A 15565-nucleotide genomic window follows, 5' to 3' on the forward strand; every position below is an offset into this window, starting at 1 on the left:
ATGTTTTCTTGTGGGAATGAAACAAAACAGAAAAAATAGTTTCTAAAAAATATTTCTTTTATTTGCTTCATTGTGTAATTTTAATGGAAAAATCATATATTTTATAAGTAAATCTGAATACCTTACTCATAAGAGGTATGGAACATTTAATAGCTTAAAGTATATGTGTCTGAGCGCAGATTGCAAACATTTAAAGATTAAAGTGAGCAATATTAGATTACATTTGAGCTGGATTGTCAACTCTAGTGTAGAAATTAGATTTGTTTTATTCATTCTATTACTAGCCGGTAAAGCTAGAACTCCAAATGTTCAAAAAGAAAATTTACTATGCCAATTCTTAGTTAAACCCAACAATTACGAAAAAGATGCTTGTCTAAAGTAGACCAAAAGAGCTTCATGTCAGACTTTGAGCTATTGTTAAAACTGCCCATGGTTTTGGAAGTATGATTACTTTGGAACACTACGTTAAAACACTTTCTTCTGAGCTACGTGTTTGGATGAGAGCAGCAGATCAACAGCAGAAGCTGTGAAGATGCCAGATGTTCTTGGGGCTGCCTTGTTAAAAGGACAAATATGAACTTACATTGCTTGGAAAGTTAAAGATTAGTCATAAAACAAACTTCCCAGATACATCAACAAGTATCCACTGATGTCAAATGAAGTTACAGTCCCACTCCAATCATTTTCTGTTCTCAGTGGTCTTTAAATCATGATTATGCCATATTTAGCCAAAATGAATTGTGGGTGGAACTGTTGTTGAGAAGTAAGCCCGCCCCCTGTTTATACTCTCTCTTGCTAGCTTACAGAATCTCACAATCCTAACCTAACATTAGCGGTGCAACATGAATGCGGAGCAATATCAGAGCTATCTAGCTGTACGGTTTTGAGCCAGATTCCAGCTCAGATGAGGAAAACAAAGACATACTTGATCTATTTGTCTGCAAGTGGATGTATCAGAATAGAGCGGAGCAAGGAGCCTGTGGTCTGCCGTTCATATCACCAATGTCGTCGTTACAAGCTTTTTCCAATTACATTTTTTCATCTGCTCCTGATTCACGAGCATCCTAAAAAAGGTTTAATCTGAAATGCAACTTTAAGCTAAATTTCCTTTATTTATGTCCTCCATCATGAGAAAAATGACTCTGGGACATGTTAAAAACTCCCCCCAAAAAACTTAAATGCTGAGATTGATACAAGGTTATGTTCATCTTCAGCTGTGAGAGACAGAATATATATAAAAAGAAATCCAATAAATCACACTGTACATATTTACTTTTTTGATTTATAAAATTAAGAAGAAAATAAGTATTTATCTCCAACAAACGACCAAGTAAGACTTCTGTCCCTTACATTTCCATGGACTTGTTTCTTATTTAATAAGCATACTCAACACCTGTATTAATGACACAAGGAAGATAAGAACAGATGTAATGTTTGCTTTGAGGATTCTGCTGCAGAAAGAAGGTCAGAAGAATATGCATTGTGTCTTTGTAAAGCTAAATAAAGTCTGAGTCAGGAAACAAAAAAATGGGCTGTGGTTTAGGTAAGGAAGTCTGGAGAGGCAGGGAAATATTTCAGAGTCGTTCAGGATATGGATGAGAGCTGGAAGATGGTGGTGAGATGTTCTGTAGGTGTGACAGCGGAGTTCAAGGTAAAGATGGAGTCCACCTTTGAGCTTCTTCTTGTCTGATGTGGTAATGGCCAAATTGACAGATAAGGTTAGACAGGAATCTCTGGATCATGATGTTTGCAGTGTTTTAACCTATAAAATTTGATTTTCTAAGTGAAGATATAAATAATAAGGCAGCTTACTTAATAATAATTAGGTATCAATCACATCAATTTTAATCCCAACCCTACTTATTTTAATGAATAAGGAACACATAAAAACAGAATAGCGTTTACGTTTACTTAAAGAAAACTTTATATGCCTATTAAATACTAATGTTGTTTTTTTGAATCTATCTCTGAGTGACGCATCTTTCCAACATAGACGATCTTCGGGATGCCCACGCAGTCTCCACGCACGTACAGTGTGACCTCTGAGTGCAGCTTCTTCACTGCTGCACATACAGTCGGGCTCTCGAACGATACGGACGCAGGGGGAGATTTCAACAACATAAACCCACCGTAAATGGGTTTATCACTACAACAGACGTTAGTTTCGCCACATTCGTTCTCGTCGATCGACCATTTTGGATGGATTGTCTTGTTCTCGACGCACCGAGAAGACTTACAACGCCCAGCCAACTGCGGCAGCCATAGCTCGGTCACTGACGCCGGAGGTTAGTAGGTTTTTTTCCAGTTAACTTAGCTCCGTGAACACCGGCTAAGCTAGCTAGCTAGCTGGCTAGAGCTAGCGAACTGGCTAAGCTAACGTAAAAGTATTTGTTTTTTGTTTTTGAATTCCACTGACATTATTCAGAGATGTTATATTCCTCATTTTCCCGGGAGTTTTCAATCTCAATTAATTGAATATTAATTTCAAAATGTGTATTTTTTGACGTTTTAGCAAATCTTTTGGCTCTTCTAAGTTAGTAAGCAGAGCAAAACTAAACTATTTAGCTAACTTTTGTTGTTATTCGTTCTTTACATTATTATTTGTGAAAAAGTTTTACCTTTTCATATTAAAATTGAGTTATTATATGTCAACTAACATATATATTGTCTATGTAAGGTTGAGTTTGTTATGTAATACCGAGCCTACCATTATTTATACTTAATCATTCTCTGTCAAAGGTTTAAACCGTCAGTTTATCAGCGGGGGGAAATACTCTATTCTTTTTCAATTAATTATGTTGTTTTCTGCCGTTGTCAAATGTCCTGACTTCTGTTTGTTTTGTTTTCCATGTAAACTCCTCACAGAACCTCGTGTTTTGCCCCTGCAATGGCCGTTTTCAGTCACCAGGTGCTCCTTGCAGTCACAAGATCAAGGTAAGCAGCAGGTGGGGTACTAGGAGGAAGTGGAGGGTAACATTGATCAAGGTAAATAATACTAGCCTGCCGTCTGTCTCAGGAGTATCCCTGTACATGCACCCAGGAGATGCAGCTCAGTGTCTATTGATCTCTGTCACACTGTACAGGTGTGATATAGACTTCTATAGAAGAATAGTAAAGCCAGCAACTTATTAAAGACTCACTCTGATCATCTTTTGATCTGTTTTAACCAGCAAAGTGGTCACTACATTGGACAGCTACTAAAGTAACTCTTAAATCCATTGGTTTGCTGCTACAAGTCACTAGAGAGCTCTCTGCTGCCATAATCCCTTGAGTTCCATTTAGTGGTCAATTGGTGTAACTGCAAGATGAAGCTTCTTGCATGTTCTGTCAAACCTTCCATGCTGCAACCTGAGGCTCTGGAGACACATGTGGCTCTTTTATCCATCCATTATTGAAAAATAATCTGTCTTTAATTCATAAAAAATAGTGCAGTTTTTGGACTATAATTCACATTTGTCAAAGCCAAAAAACAGACAAATGTTTTTCAACCCATTTACAAATAGTTAGAAGTGCATTACAATTTTTTCTGAGTTGTGGGTTCTTTATTTACTAAAGTTGTACTAAAATACTGATTTTTGAACACAGTTTGTCTCAAAAAATCTCTTCCAAGGTACACTGTTGATTCTTTAGAAAAATAAAGGGTTTTTTAGTGCATCTTATGGTCCCCTAATAGGAGTATGTCACTTGATAAGCTCTGGTTTTGTTTTAGTTATTCATGCTCACACATTTCTGACAATAGTAAAATTAACTGATTATTATTTTTGATCACATGTGACATCACACTACTTGCTACATTTGCTGCATTGAAAGGATCCTATAGTATGTGGCACACGGGGTCTTTTATGTTGAAACTACATCATAGGAAACTGTCAAAAGTTGTAAACTATTTCATATTAAGAATAAGAAATGCTATTTATTTTTATGTTTTATATATGCCAAAAAAGATCACAATAATAAAAATTACATAAATACAAATCAAAGTCGTCGAAAGACTTTGTGGCTCCTTTGTGGTCAGTTAGAAATCGACCTGAAGGCCTTCATAAATGTTGAATACTGCAGACCCTTGTTTTATGCTGAAAGAGGCACTCTAGAAAATATATATATGATCTCCATTTGGAGAAGGTTAATATCAGTTTGGGTTATGAATATGCACAATATGTAGATTAGCTGTAGTTTGAGTTACTGTTATTATTTTATTATAATTTGTAAGCGTCAAATCCAGCTAAGAATAAGAACAGAATCTTACAGGGAATTCTATCCATCTCCTGTGATGTTGAGTGTAATGACAGCACTGATGATGACAGGCTGACCAAAGAACAGTGACAGTAGCTGAGGATGACGGCGATACAGACAGTAAAGATGAATAAAGTGATTCAAAAGATAGTCAGCAAAGTGACAGAGCTGTGGAAAATGGGAATGTAGCATCTGACCTCTTCTTCAAATTGGCTCGTGCACTGATAAATACAGGCCCTCTATAGCGAAGCAAAAGAGGAAGACCCAGTGGGGCCCCGCAATCTCTGAAATGTAGGGCAGTCGCTAAACTATCCTGTGAGGTCAAGTTTGGTACAGGATATCTCATCTTCATAACTCATGGAGGTGAAAATTGCAAACAGATGCCATGATGCTGCATGTGCACAGAAGACCAAATGCATCTGCATGTTGTGTGGTGTGCCACTGTGCAATGGATGTTTTGGGACGTGATGAACATGGAAGTGTAAGGAGATTCAGGCTAAAATGATCAGTTTGTGTTTTCTTCCATCATGCTAAAATAAGGGTTTGCTAATATTGTCCTTAATCCTTACAGAACTATGGAGACTCATACGAATATTTCTCCTGTCTGGGGTTGTTTTATGCATTTAGGTGTCAGATTCATGGCTGTTTTTAGCCTTGAACAGTTTGCCTATAGGGTTAAAATTTACCAAAAAATGTTGGACTGTTTTTGAAAGCATAATCAGAAACAAAGGTTTGTATTTTTACAAAAAAAATACAAGTTAATCAATTTTTTAAATAAGTTAACAGGGTTTTATGTTGGGTTCTCAGGTACACGAGGTTTACTGGATTTGACATATTTGTAACTTTAAGAAAAAAAATCAAATTTTTGAAAAAGCAAACAAAAAAAAAACACTTTTTTTCATGTCCCGAGAATGATAAAACACTTGTGAAAAAAATGCTTTCACAATTCATGCACCAGAGAGCGTTCCCAGTGGTCTTTTATTTATGATTTTGTTGTTTTTAGTCAACATTTTTTTTTTAAGTGAAGTTTTTCTAGGTAGGACATAGTTTCTGCAGAGCAGCAGTAGTTCATCAGAAATTCACCTCTAAGTTTTGGGCAAAGTTGTTGGGTCGCCCCCCTTCCCATCACTCATCTGTTTACACTCTCTTCCTTTAACTTACAGCCCCTCACAACCCCAACATAACATTACAGAGGCAACAAAAAGGGCGAGCAGTGTTGCAGCTTTTCAGCTGTACTGTTTTGAGCCAAATGTCAGCTTGGACAAGGAAAACAAAGACAAACATGGACCCAGTTGTCTATCATCAAAATGCAGTTTTTCATCTGCTCTTGATTCTCATCGATTTAATTAAAGAAACACCCAGAAATGCTATTTTCATCTTATTTTTTTTAATATATGTTCTCAATCATCCAAAAAATGCAAAAAGAACATGTAAAAAAAAATCAGTCGGTCTTCAAACTGCTTCCTTTTATATTTTTCCCTCTAAATCATAGTGTTCTTTATTTGCACATTGAATAAAACATTGTCTTGTTAAGTGTTTTAAATTGGGTTTTAAACAAATTGTGAATAAAATAGATTTTTCTGATCTATTTTTTGATTAAAGTGTTAGTAACATGTTATTCTGATGTGTAGCATTAATTTCAAAAAAGCAAACTCATGATCTCTCTTAATACATTTACATTGCAGTAACATTCTAATAAATGCTTTAGAGTTTTATTAATGTGAGTAAAAAATAATTTTTCAGTTATTCTGGTCTACGGTTATTGAAAAAATTCAGAAAACAAACCGTATTTTGCAATAAAATAGGACATCACACACAGTTTAAATATAAAAAATATTAGGTTCTAGAGTTTTATTTAGATTAAGAAATTGTTAACATACCCAGAATTTAATAATGTTTACTTCTTTTTTGTCTCCAGCACAGATTTGTAGAATAAACTGACATAAGTGTATGAAAACATCAGTCGATGTTTCTCTCCTGTCGTTGAACTATTTTTTTTTGCCTGAAACATGATTTTTTTTTTTCTGTTGTCCACCAACAGGGGGACATATTTGTTGACCAAGAAGCACAGCTGCTCCTCCCTGACTTCCAAAGCCTATCTCCATGTAGATGTTCCTCGCCACCCCTCGTCCACACTCCCTCTCAGACACTCCCGTTACAGCTCCCTCCACTCTTTCCGGGGTCATGCCCTCAGTCGTGGCCACAGCTCGGCTCTGCTCGCCCGCTCTTTGCACGGCTCCTGCGTCTGGCTCCAGGATATACAGCAGGACACAAAGACGACGTCCCCGGTTTCCTCTCAGATTGAATCTAAAGATGAAAAACAGGATTCTGCTGCAGCTCCTCTTCAGGCTCCGCCCACTCCAGCTCCTACCGCCACCGCAGCAGCAGCCGTCGTTACTCCTGTGCAGGAGAAAGCAATTGTGAAGAAATCTCTGTATCAGAGGATTGTTGATGAGTTGAAGCATTACTACAACGGCTTCCGGTTACTTGGCATCGACATAAAGATCGCAGGCAGGATGGTGTGGAGGCTGCTGCATGGACAGGTGCTCACGCGCAGGGAGAGGAGGAGGGTAAGAAAAGATGAACATTTACGCGTGTACACTCATGTTTTTCACAAGAAACATCACATAAATGCCGTGGAGTTTTTTTTTCTCATAATGTTATTCATATTACAGAGCTAAAGTGGGAGGAGCTTGAGCAATGCAATCATGTGAAGCATAAAAGATGTATTTGCTGTAATTTTCCTGTAAAACTAAAATGGATCAACTCTGATCTTCAGTCTTTTCTGCTAGAGTTTCATTACATTTACTGCTTGTCTTGGAAATTGGAGAGTTTGTCTTTATTATGATTGAAAGGTTGTTAATGTTTGATACAATCACAAGTTAAAATATATATTTCAATCCTCTAGATTTATTTTTTAATTTATAGTTCAACATTCCAGATTAAAACACTTTTTGATCTTTAAGTCAAAATTTTGATGATTACAGAAACAAGATTCAAATTGATGTTATGCAGCTTATTTTGAGCTACTTCACGCAAATTATCTGGCAACTGACCTTACTTGACCTCATAGATAAACCGCTCTCTGAACGAACAGTATCTAAAGCGACATCGTCTCTAAATAATTTCGATTATCCAAGATTTTATTTGTACGTCCTAATCAGAGAAATGTTGTACATTAGCTTTTTTTCATTCTAAAATGTCGTGATTTTTTTCTCTCAGAAAAAGCGCATCTCTGTGTCAAGTTATGAACTTTTATTATTGATCTTTTGCTCATTAAAGCAGCTTGTAGGCAAAAAATTATATAAGTTATCAGTTTGTGTTGCTTTATCACAGCGAACTACTTTTATCAGTCTGTGGGATTTTGTCAGATTGTGTTTTGACTTTACAGTTTCAGTTTTAGCTCCCATTCTAAAAACATTAATTTGCTAATTAGTTGCTTAAAACATGTTTTCATGTGGTATGTGTATTATGAGGTAAAGTGTATTTAAAATACTCCTATTGTTTTTTTTACATGTATGATATTTTTATAAAGTATTTGTGGGTAAAATTTCATTTTAAAAATATTTCTGGTTCACAAATACTCAGTCTGCTCAGTCATCCTTTTTTCTAAAACGTTATTCTTCGTTATTCAACTGTACACAAAAAGAACAATCATGAATCTCTTTACGGGGAAAATTTTTGATTTCAAAAACATTTTTTATCCACAAGTCATAATCTTGTTTGACTAGCATCTATTTCATCTTCGCCTTGTTTTGAGTTTATGTTGGAAGTAAATCGATCAAAGGAGCCAGTTCCATAAATCGAGACTGCTCTTTGTTTGTTAAAGGCACCATAAAACAGGATCATGACCAAATCCTCTCATGATTTTCGGTTTCTGAAAACATAGCTGTTGCAGAGACCTGAGCCGTGCACATACCACGACTAAACTCTATTCCAGTTATTTCAGTCGAGGCACGTGTAACTGATCTTACCGGCAGACATGCCTGCAAACGACATTGGTGCTATAAACTGCCATGCGCTGAGCAGTTCCCAGTCTCGTGCACTTTTTTTTTTTTGACACGTGCACAATGGTTTTCTGTGTGTTTACAGTTAATGAGGACGTGCGCTGACCTCTTCCGCCTGGTCCCATTCATGGTATTCATCATCGTTCCCTTCATGGAGTTTCTTCTTCCCGTCTTCCTCAAGCTTTTTCCTGAAATGCTGCCTTCCACGTTTGAGACAGAGTCCAAAAAGGCAAGCATTGTGCACGCACACACACAAAAATAAGCCATTACCTCTTTAATTATAAACCTCTCAGTTCTGTCAGGGTATCAATTAGGTCCTATTAGCAACAGCTTCAACCTTATTTTGTTTTTGTTTGTTGAATTCTGTCCAATTGCCTTTATTTATTTTACATTTATGAGTAGAAGTATTGAAAGTGTGACCAAGCAGAGAGACAGTATAGGATGATTGTAGATTTCAGTTGGGAGCTAAAGACAAGTTTTTACAGAAAAACTGTCTTTTTTTTAATATATATATAAAAAAGCATTTTGACCCTAAAAAAGGAGCTTCAAATGACTGCCTTAAGTATCTTCACTGTTTCTCTAAACACACTGTAACCCAGTGGGTGATGACAGCACATCAAACTGCAGCTGTTTGTGTGATAAGCTGAGCCGTGTCCTCCTTCATCTTCACACAGGAAGAGAAGCAGAAGAAGGGTCTGGCCGCTAAGCTGGAACTGGCTAAGTTTCTTCAAGAAACCATTGCTGAGATGGCTCGCAGAAACAAAGCCAAGGCCCAGACGGAAGACGAGACGCAGCGCTTCTCCAAATATGTTCAGGAGGTAAACCACAGTATTTGAAATGCTAACACTATTTATTTTCTTGATGATGTGTTTTTGAAGTCGAGTTCAGTTATTAGTCATTATTTAAAGAGGTGAACCAAAGTGTACCCTGCAGAACACAAATGTGTCAGTTTCCCAAAACTAGAGTATATTTAATCCAGTATTACTGAAGCTGTTGTTAACAACATGAGTTAACAATTCGTCTTTAAACTTTTTTTTTTTTTTTACCATTTATGCAATTAAGATAATTCCAACAATTCTGCAGTGCAGAAAAACAGCTTTTCTCTGTGTTGATTGCGTAAACAGCGAAAATGTAAGTTTACTTTGTGTAAATATACTATGTTGTTCATCTACATTTAATAGGTAAGAACAGAATCGGTTTAATCCTGTAAGCGTGGACTCAGTTAATTTATGTTATTGTTTACACACAGAATTAGTTGGTTTACCATAATTACCTAAAGACAAAATTGGTTAGTTTACATCATTTTTGAAACAGAATAAATAAACTTACGTTAATTGCATAAACACAGAATCATCATATGTTAATTGAGTAAACGCAGAATCCGTTCACATTAATTGCTCGTACACTATCTGTAGTTCACGTTAAATGTGTAAATACAGAATTGATTAGCTTACGTTTATTGCGTAAAAACAGCATTAGTTCACGTTAGTTGCATAAACATAGAATCAATTAACATTTAAGTAAAGACAGAATTAGTTTAGGTTTATTGCGTAAGCAAAACAGTTTGTGTTTATTGCGTTAAAATAAAATCAATTCATGTTAATTGCATAAATTGAAAATCAGTTTATGTTAATTGCATTGTAGGTTTTATTAACACTTTTAGACTATTGTTTTAACATTGTATGTTGTTGTCTTAATTCTACACTCTCATGGCCCAGGAAACGCAATTTCACTTTGTCTGTAATACGCTGTATGAAGGAAAGTGACAAATAAATAAATCTTCTATTCTGTAACACAGAATCAATTAATGTTTGAGTAAATGCAGAACCAGTCAATTCACGTTAGTTGAGCAAATGAAGAACTAGATTTGCAATTCCTGAAGAAATTGCGTCTGATTGCTGAAAGCAATAGCGCTTTGAAGCATTTTACAGCCGCAAGCGTGAANNACACTTTTAGACTATTGTTTTAACATTGTATGTTGTTGTCTTAATTCTACACTCTCATGGCCCAGGAAACGCAATTTCACTTTGTCTGACATACGCTGTATGAAGGAAAGTGACAAATAAATAAATCTTCTATTCTATAACACAATCAATTAATGTTTGAGTAAATGCAGAACCAGTCAATTCACGTTAGTTGAGCAAATGAAGAATTAGTTTACGTTGATTGCGTAAACACAACATTAGTTATTTTGCATTAATTGCGTTTAAAAAAAATCAATTCACGTTAATTGCACAAACATAGAATTGGTTAGTTTACGTTAATTGTGTAAATGCAGAATCCATTAACGTTTATTGAGTAAACGCAGAACCAGTTACTTCAAGTTAGTTGAGTAAACGCAGAACTACTTTACGTTAATTCCTTAAACTGTTTACTGTTGACTCAGAGAAAAGCATTGTTTCTCCACTTTCACATTTCACCACTTTACAATGTTGCATAACACTGAAAAACTGCTTTTATCAGCTTCAGAATCTGTTATAGTTACTTTCATTGCGTCAACGGTTGTAGAGTTGTGTTATTTCTTAGAAATCAGCACCGAGTTAAAGTTCTAGTGTTGTAGAGTTGAACAGTTTGGGAAAATGTTTGAAAAGATGTCAGATGAGTATCTCTTACTTGAAAAAACTGAACTGTGGTTTGCCTGGGGTCATTTCCTCCCATAACACCTGTGGCTGTGTTGATTTCAGGTGCGCGGCACAGGTGAGCAGCCCACCACGAAGGACATCGTCCGCTTTTCAAAGCTGTTTGAGGACGAGTTGACTCTGGAGCACCTGGAGCGCCCCCAGCTGGTTGCTCTGTGTAAACTCTTGGAGCTGCAGCCCATCGGCACGAACAACCTGCTGCGTTTTCAGCTCATGCTGAAACTCCGAGCTATCCGATCAGATGACGAGGTGAGAACTGATCAAAATCATTCACTGGGATTTTCGTTCAATTCATTAAAATTAGACATTTAAAATAACTTCAACAAATAGAGAAGTTCTGAAGTATCCAGTCCTCAATACAACTTTGTGAAAAAACATTTTTCTTTTGGGTGCAAATTGTGAAATTCTTTAGTTTACTGAAGAGAAGAAAAAAAAGTTTAGCTTGGTGACCATGTGAATCGTTGCAGTTCCTCATCTGACCCAGTCCTCTACTTCCTCTACACTTTGTCACAGATGATTGCAGCAGAGGGCGTAGCCGCCATGAGCGTCTCAGAGTTACAAGCAGCATGTCGTAGCCGTGGGATGCGGTCTTTGGGTCTCACCACAGATCAGCTGCGTCAGCAGATGCAACAGGTCAGAAACTCACTTCTTATTGGTTAAAGAAAACTGAAGCTTCACTGCTTTTATTATTTTTTTATGCTTGGATTTGGCTAAAAAAATGGAGGGCTGTAAGAAGTTTTTCTTGATAACTTTCTGTGTGCAGTGGCTGGACTTGCACCTGAAAGAGAACGTTCCTCCATCGCTGCTTCTCCTCTCCAGAGCCATGTACCTGACGGACCTCAAACCCAAACCTCCCGTCATACCACCAGTACCTAAGCTAGAGGTCAGACCTGTTCATTTGACTGCTACACCCTCATTCATCCGAATTTGTCATGTATGAAGGTATTTATTTAAATTTTTGTTTTTTGCAGAAGGCTGCTGCTCCTGCAGTGGAGAACACAGAAGCAAGTTCAGCTTCTGGCGGTTCCGAGCGGCTGACAGACCCAGCAGTCGTCATCAAAGACAGGCCGGTCTGTATCTGGTTCTGTTACCTGAGTGGGAATGAAGTAGAAGTAGCCTTAAGTCAGCTTCCCAGATCTTGTTTCAGTTAAACTCTTTAAAGTTAAAAGCTTTTCTTCTGTTAAGGTTCATTTTTACCAGACTGGCTCGTATGATGTTTATATTTCATTGCTGATTCCTGATAACTGATGCTGCCCTCCATTTTTTTTTTTGGACCAAGATAGTAGTTTAAAATTTAATTTTTTAAAGAATAATAATGTGGAACCATATGTAAAAGTAATTTTGGATATCTGTGACGTGATGATGATCTTGTATATGTCTCTCCTCTATCGTAGGTTGAGGAGATGAGGGACACGGCGCCTGCGGTGACGGATAAACCTCTGAGCCCTGCAGAAGTGCTGCAGGTGAGCAACATCCTCAGAGGCCGCTGTGGTGTTAAACACTGGCAGGGAATGAAGTTAACAAACCCCTTAACTGTAGGACAGCTCTGTGTTCTTCATGAAAGCGCTCCTCCAAGTTACCAAACAAAATACAATATAGAAGAAACTTCGTTTGGGAAAACAGCTGGAAAAGCGTTTGCTTGATAAGAAACTTTGCTGGGGTTAAATACCACATTTTTATGATGGGTGACCAAACGTCAAAAAGAAGGATAAGATGTGACTGATATGTCACAATCTTTTTTACAACAGCAAAATAAGTTTGTTTTTCTACATCAGTGGTCCACAAACTCCCGACGGGTCACTTGGTACCGGGCCGCAGACAGAAAAAACAGAAATCCATGCGCTAACTTAGATTATTTCCGTTTAGTTAATTTTCTGATCCTGAAGGACGTTTAGTTTTGGAAAACTGCCGGATTCTGTTCACAACATTCGTTTAACTTAAAGCGGCTACCTGCGTTGCTAAGCTATTAGCCCAAAGCTAACAAAAACCAAAACAATAAAAGATATTTGGAAGGTGTTTTTGGGGAGAAAAGAGCCAGTTTGGAAACTGAATAAGAGCCTTCGACTTAAAAAAAAGCAAAGCTGCCGTTTACAAACTTAACTTGGAGTCTTCCCCTAGATATGGAATTATTGAGACAGTAGCAGAAGTCGCTTTGTCTATTACGCAGTGACAGACTCGACTGTTTCACACACATAGATAACGTTGGGGACACGGTTGGTTCACGTTTATATTATAAATCCCAGTTTTATGACGTGTCATTTTATTTTGCTTTATTTATCTATCGCACCATAAATGTTGGACGTAGCTGAAGCTAGCGTCTGGTTGTTAGCCTCCACTTTGACGTTAAAGGGAAAATCATCATAAAGTTAAAACTAGCTGCAAACATTTGACGGAAAACGAAGATTCGATCAAACAAAGTTGCTGTTTGTTGAAACTTGTAAAAGAGAGATTTAAGAATTTTCCTACAGCAAGGCTGAAATACTGAAGCAATTTGTGAAACTTTCTGAACAATTATAACATCTCAGTATTCCTTTACTTTATTTGTTTGTACCTGGTTAACTGCTTTCGTTTTATACATCTTTAATATGAAGTCCTCCTTTTTTAAGATTAATCGTCAAAGTTAAAACCAGAGCATGAGCGGAAATTCATAATGTGATTTTATTTATTAATTTATTTTTTTTAAATAGAACCTCTAAATGTAGAAGTCTAATCTCTCAAATGTCTGTACAGTCCGTTTTTAAGCCGTGCTGTAGATGTTTTTACATCTTTTGGCACAAAGAAAATGTTTCTTGTGAAGTTGGAGAAGAAAGCTGCTGTGTATTAAATGTGTTTATCTTTTACAGGCTAAAGCAGCAACAGAGGTGACCCAGAAGAGCAAGATGAGTGCTAACGGTGTGTAAGAGAACTGGATCTTCTGCACCAAGGTGGAATGACTTGTGCTGCCCGGTGTCGTCATGGAGACACCGGTGTCTGATAACGCCGTTATAAAATTTCACCTGAAGCCTCCTCCTCCTCTCTTCTGGAACGTCATCTCATCCCGCGTTTCTGTTACCTTCCAGAAACCCCTTTTGTTATTTCTGCATCAACATCCCTTAACTCTATAGTTTTGTTACTTCTATATTTTCTGGGATGTGCACCTTTGACCTCTCGTCAGGGATGTACCGACTCCGTGGTCGGTGGTTCTCCTGACGTTCATCAGGTCTTCTCTTCCCTCTGTAAATGTGTAAATATGTAAATGATTCTGTCTTAAATCACAGAAGCAGCAGCTTTGTACAGTTTGCTATCCGATAAGCCAACATTTTCTCAACTTAAATGTTTTATTTTTATTTGCAGAAATGTCAAAAGTTCATCATAGAATAAACGGCTGGCTTGCACTGACGAGCTGGGATCTGTACCCGAATGAAATGTTGGTTTGGGTCTGCCTCAGCTTTGGGAGGGGGCGTGGCTTATGTAGCTTACTGCTGCTGAAATTAGCAAATGAAGATTGGTCCTGTGGAACGAACAGCCTCACTGCTTTAATTTAGTCCGAGTTGATTAAAGTAAGCATGCTGTCTGTTAGACCCTGAAGGGATTTTCTGGAGAAAAGAAGATGCAGATTTTATTTTATGTATTTGTTTTGACAGTTGGACGCTTAAATGTCTGTAAGTCATCCCCGCAGAAGTATACAGTAATTAAACAGAAGTAACTCCAAAAATACGGTCCTAAAAGATTACAGATTAGTAATTTATCTTCTTTCTAATTGGATTTGCTTTAAATGATTCAATGCTGTTGTCCACATTTATCATTTGGACTGAGCATTTTCTTCTGTACCTTCATAATAAGTAAAAGAACATAAATGAATTGACTGAAAAGAGAAAACTGGGCTTATTGATTAAAATGTAAATGTTGCTTTTGGAGTGATTGATTCAAACTGTCACTTTAATGTCTCTGAAGTGTACTTTTTCTTCAAAGAGTGGTGTCTATTTTCCTCTGTTGGATGTTTGACACCCAGAGAAGAACCCTGCTGTCACGTTGTCGATATGAATGAAAATATTTTATATTTTTGCAGCTTTCTCTTATTTTTCTCAGCGGATGTGTTTAAAGTAAGAAGAAATTGATGATAAATATGCAGAGGTATTATATTCTTTAATAGGAGGGATCTTTGGTTGAAACAGCGACTGTTTGCCGTCGTCCATTTCTGACGGGTGTTTTTATGGCGCCTGAGACCCCAGGTTGGTTAGCCTGCAGCTCCATAGCATTAAAGATAGGTGTCCTTATTGTTCAGATGTACTGTGTTTTAAGTGGATCAACATTCTTGGTGTCATCTCATTTATCTGTTAAAGAATTCATTTCTCCTCCTGTGTTACAGTTCTGTCATTCTGCTGCTTACATCACTTTGATTCTGCACTAAATCTGTGCCTCGCTCCCCCAGGGATGTTGTGATGGAAAACAAGTACTCTGACAATTAAAACAATGAAGCCCTTCAGAAGTGTTTCTTTGACTTTATTTCATTTTTTCTAAAGAACATCTAGGAGTCTGTAATACTTCAGGAGCCATTTGGGTCGATTTTTAGGAGTCAAAGTCTTAAGAAAAAAAAAAAAAAAAAAAATCACTACTTTATGTTACTGTTCCCATTATGATATATAGAAATAAATTTTTTCATATAGCATAGACATGAAATGTTTTTTTTTTCAAAATATATAATAT

The 15565-nt window shown here is 37.0% G+C and overlaps 1 protein-coding gene across 2 annotated transcripts; it reads left to right on the plus strand.

The window, feature by feature from the left end:
• Positions 1–1993: 1993 nt before the first annotated feature.
• Positions 1994–15344, plus strand: letm2 (leucine zipper-EF-hand containing transmembrane protein 2). Of its 2 annotated transcripts, none has more exons than XM_024275314.2 (11): positions 1994–2285; positions 2866–2934; positions 6275–6803; positions 8326–8469; positions 8915–9058; positions 10925–11128; positions 11393–11512; positions 11643–11762; positions 11854–11949; positions 12274–12342; positions 13723–15344. In XM_024275314.2, the coding sequence occupies exons 2-11, from the start codon at positions 2888–2890 to the stop codon at positions 13777–13779; spliced, it is 1530 nt and encodes a 509-aa protein (XP_024131082.1). In that variant the 5' UTR covers positions 1994–2285; positions 2866–2887; the 3' UTR covers positions 13780–15344. The 2 variants fall into 2 exon arrangements, with proteins under 2 accessions (XP_024131082.1, XP_024131081.1); XM_024275313.2 differs by having other exon boundaries at positions 1995–2285; positions 11851–11949.
• The last annotated feature ends 221 nt before the right edge of the window (positions 15345–15565 follow it).

The sequence above is a fragment of the Oryzias melastigma genome, linkage group LG9 (assembly GCF_002922805.2).
Source record: "Oryzias melastigma strain HK-1 linkage group LG9, ASM292280v2, whole genome shotgun sequence".
NCBI classification, from domain to species: domain Eukaryota; kingdom Metazoa; phylum Chordata; class Actinopteri; order Beloniformes; family Adrianichthyidae; genus Oryzias; species Oryzias melastigma.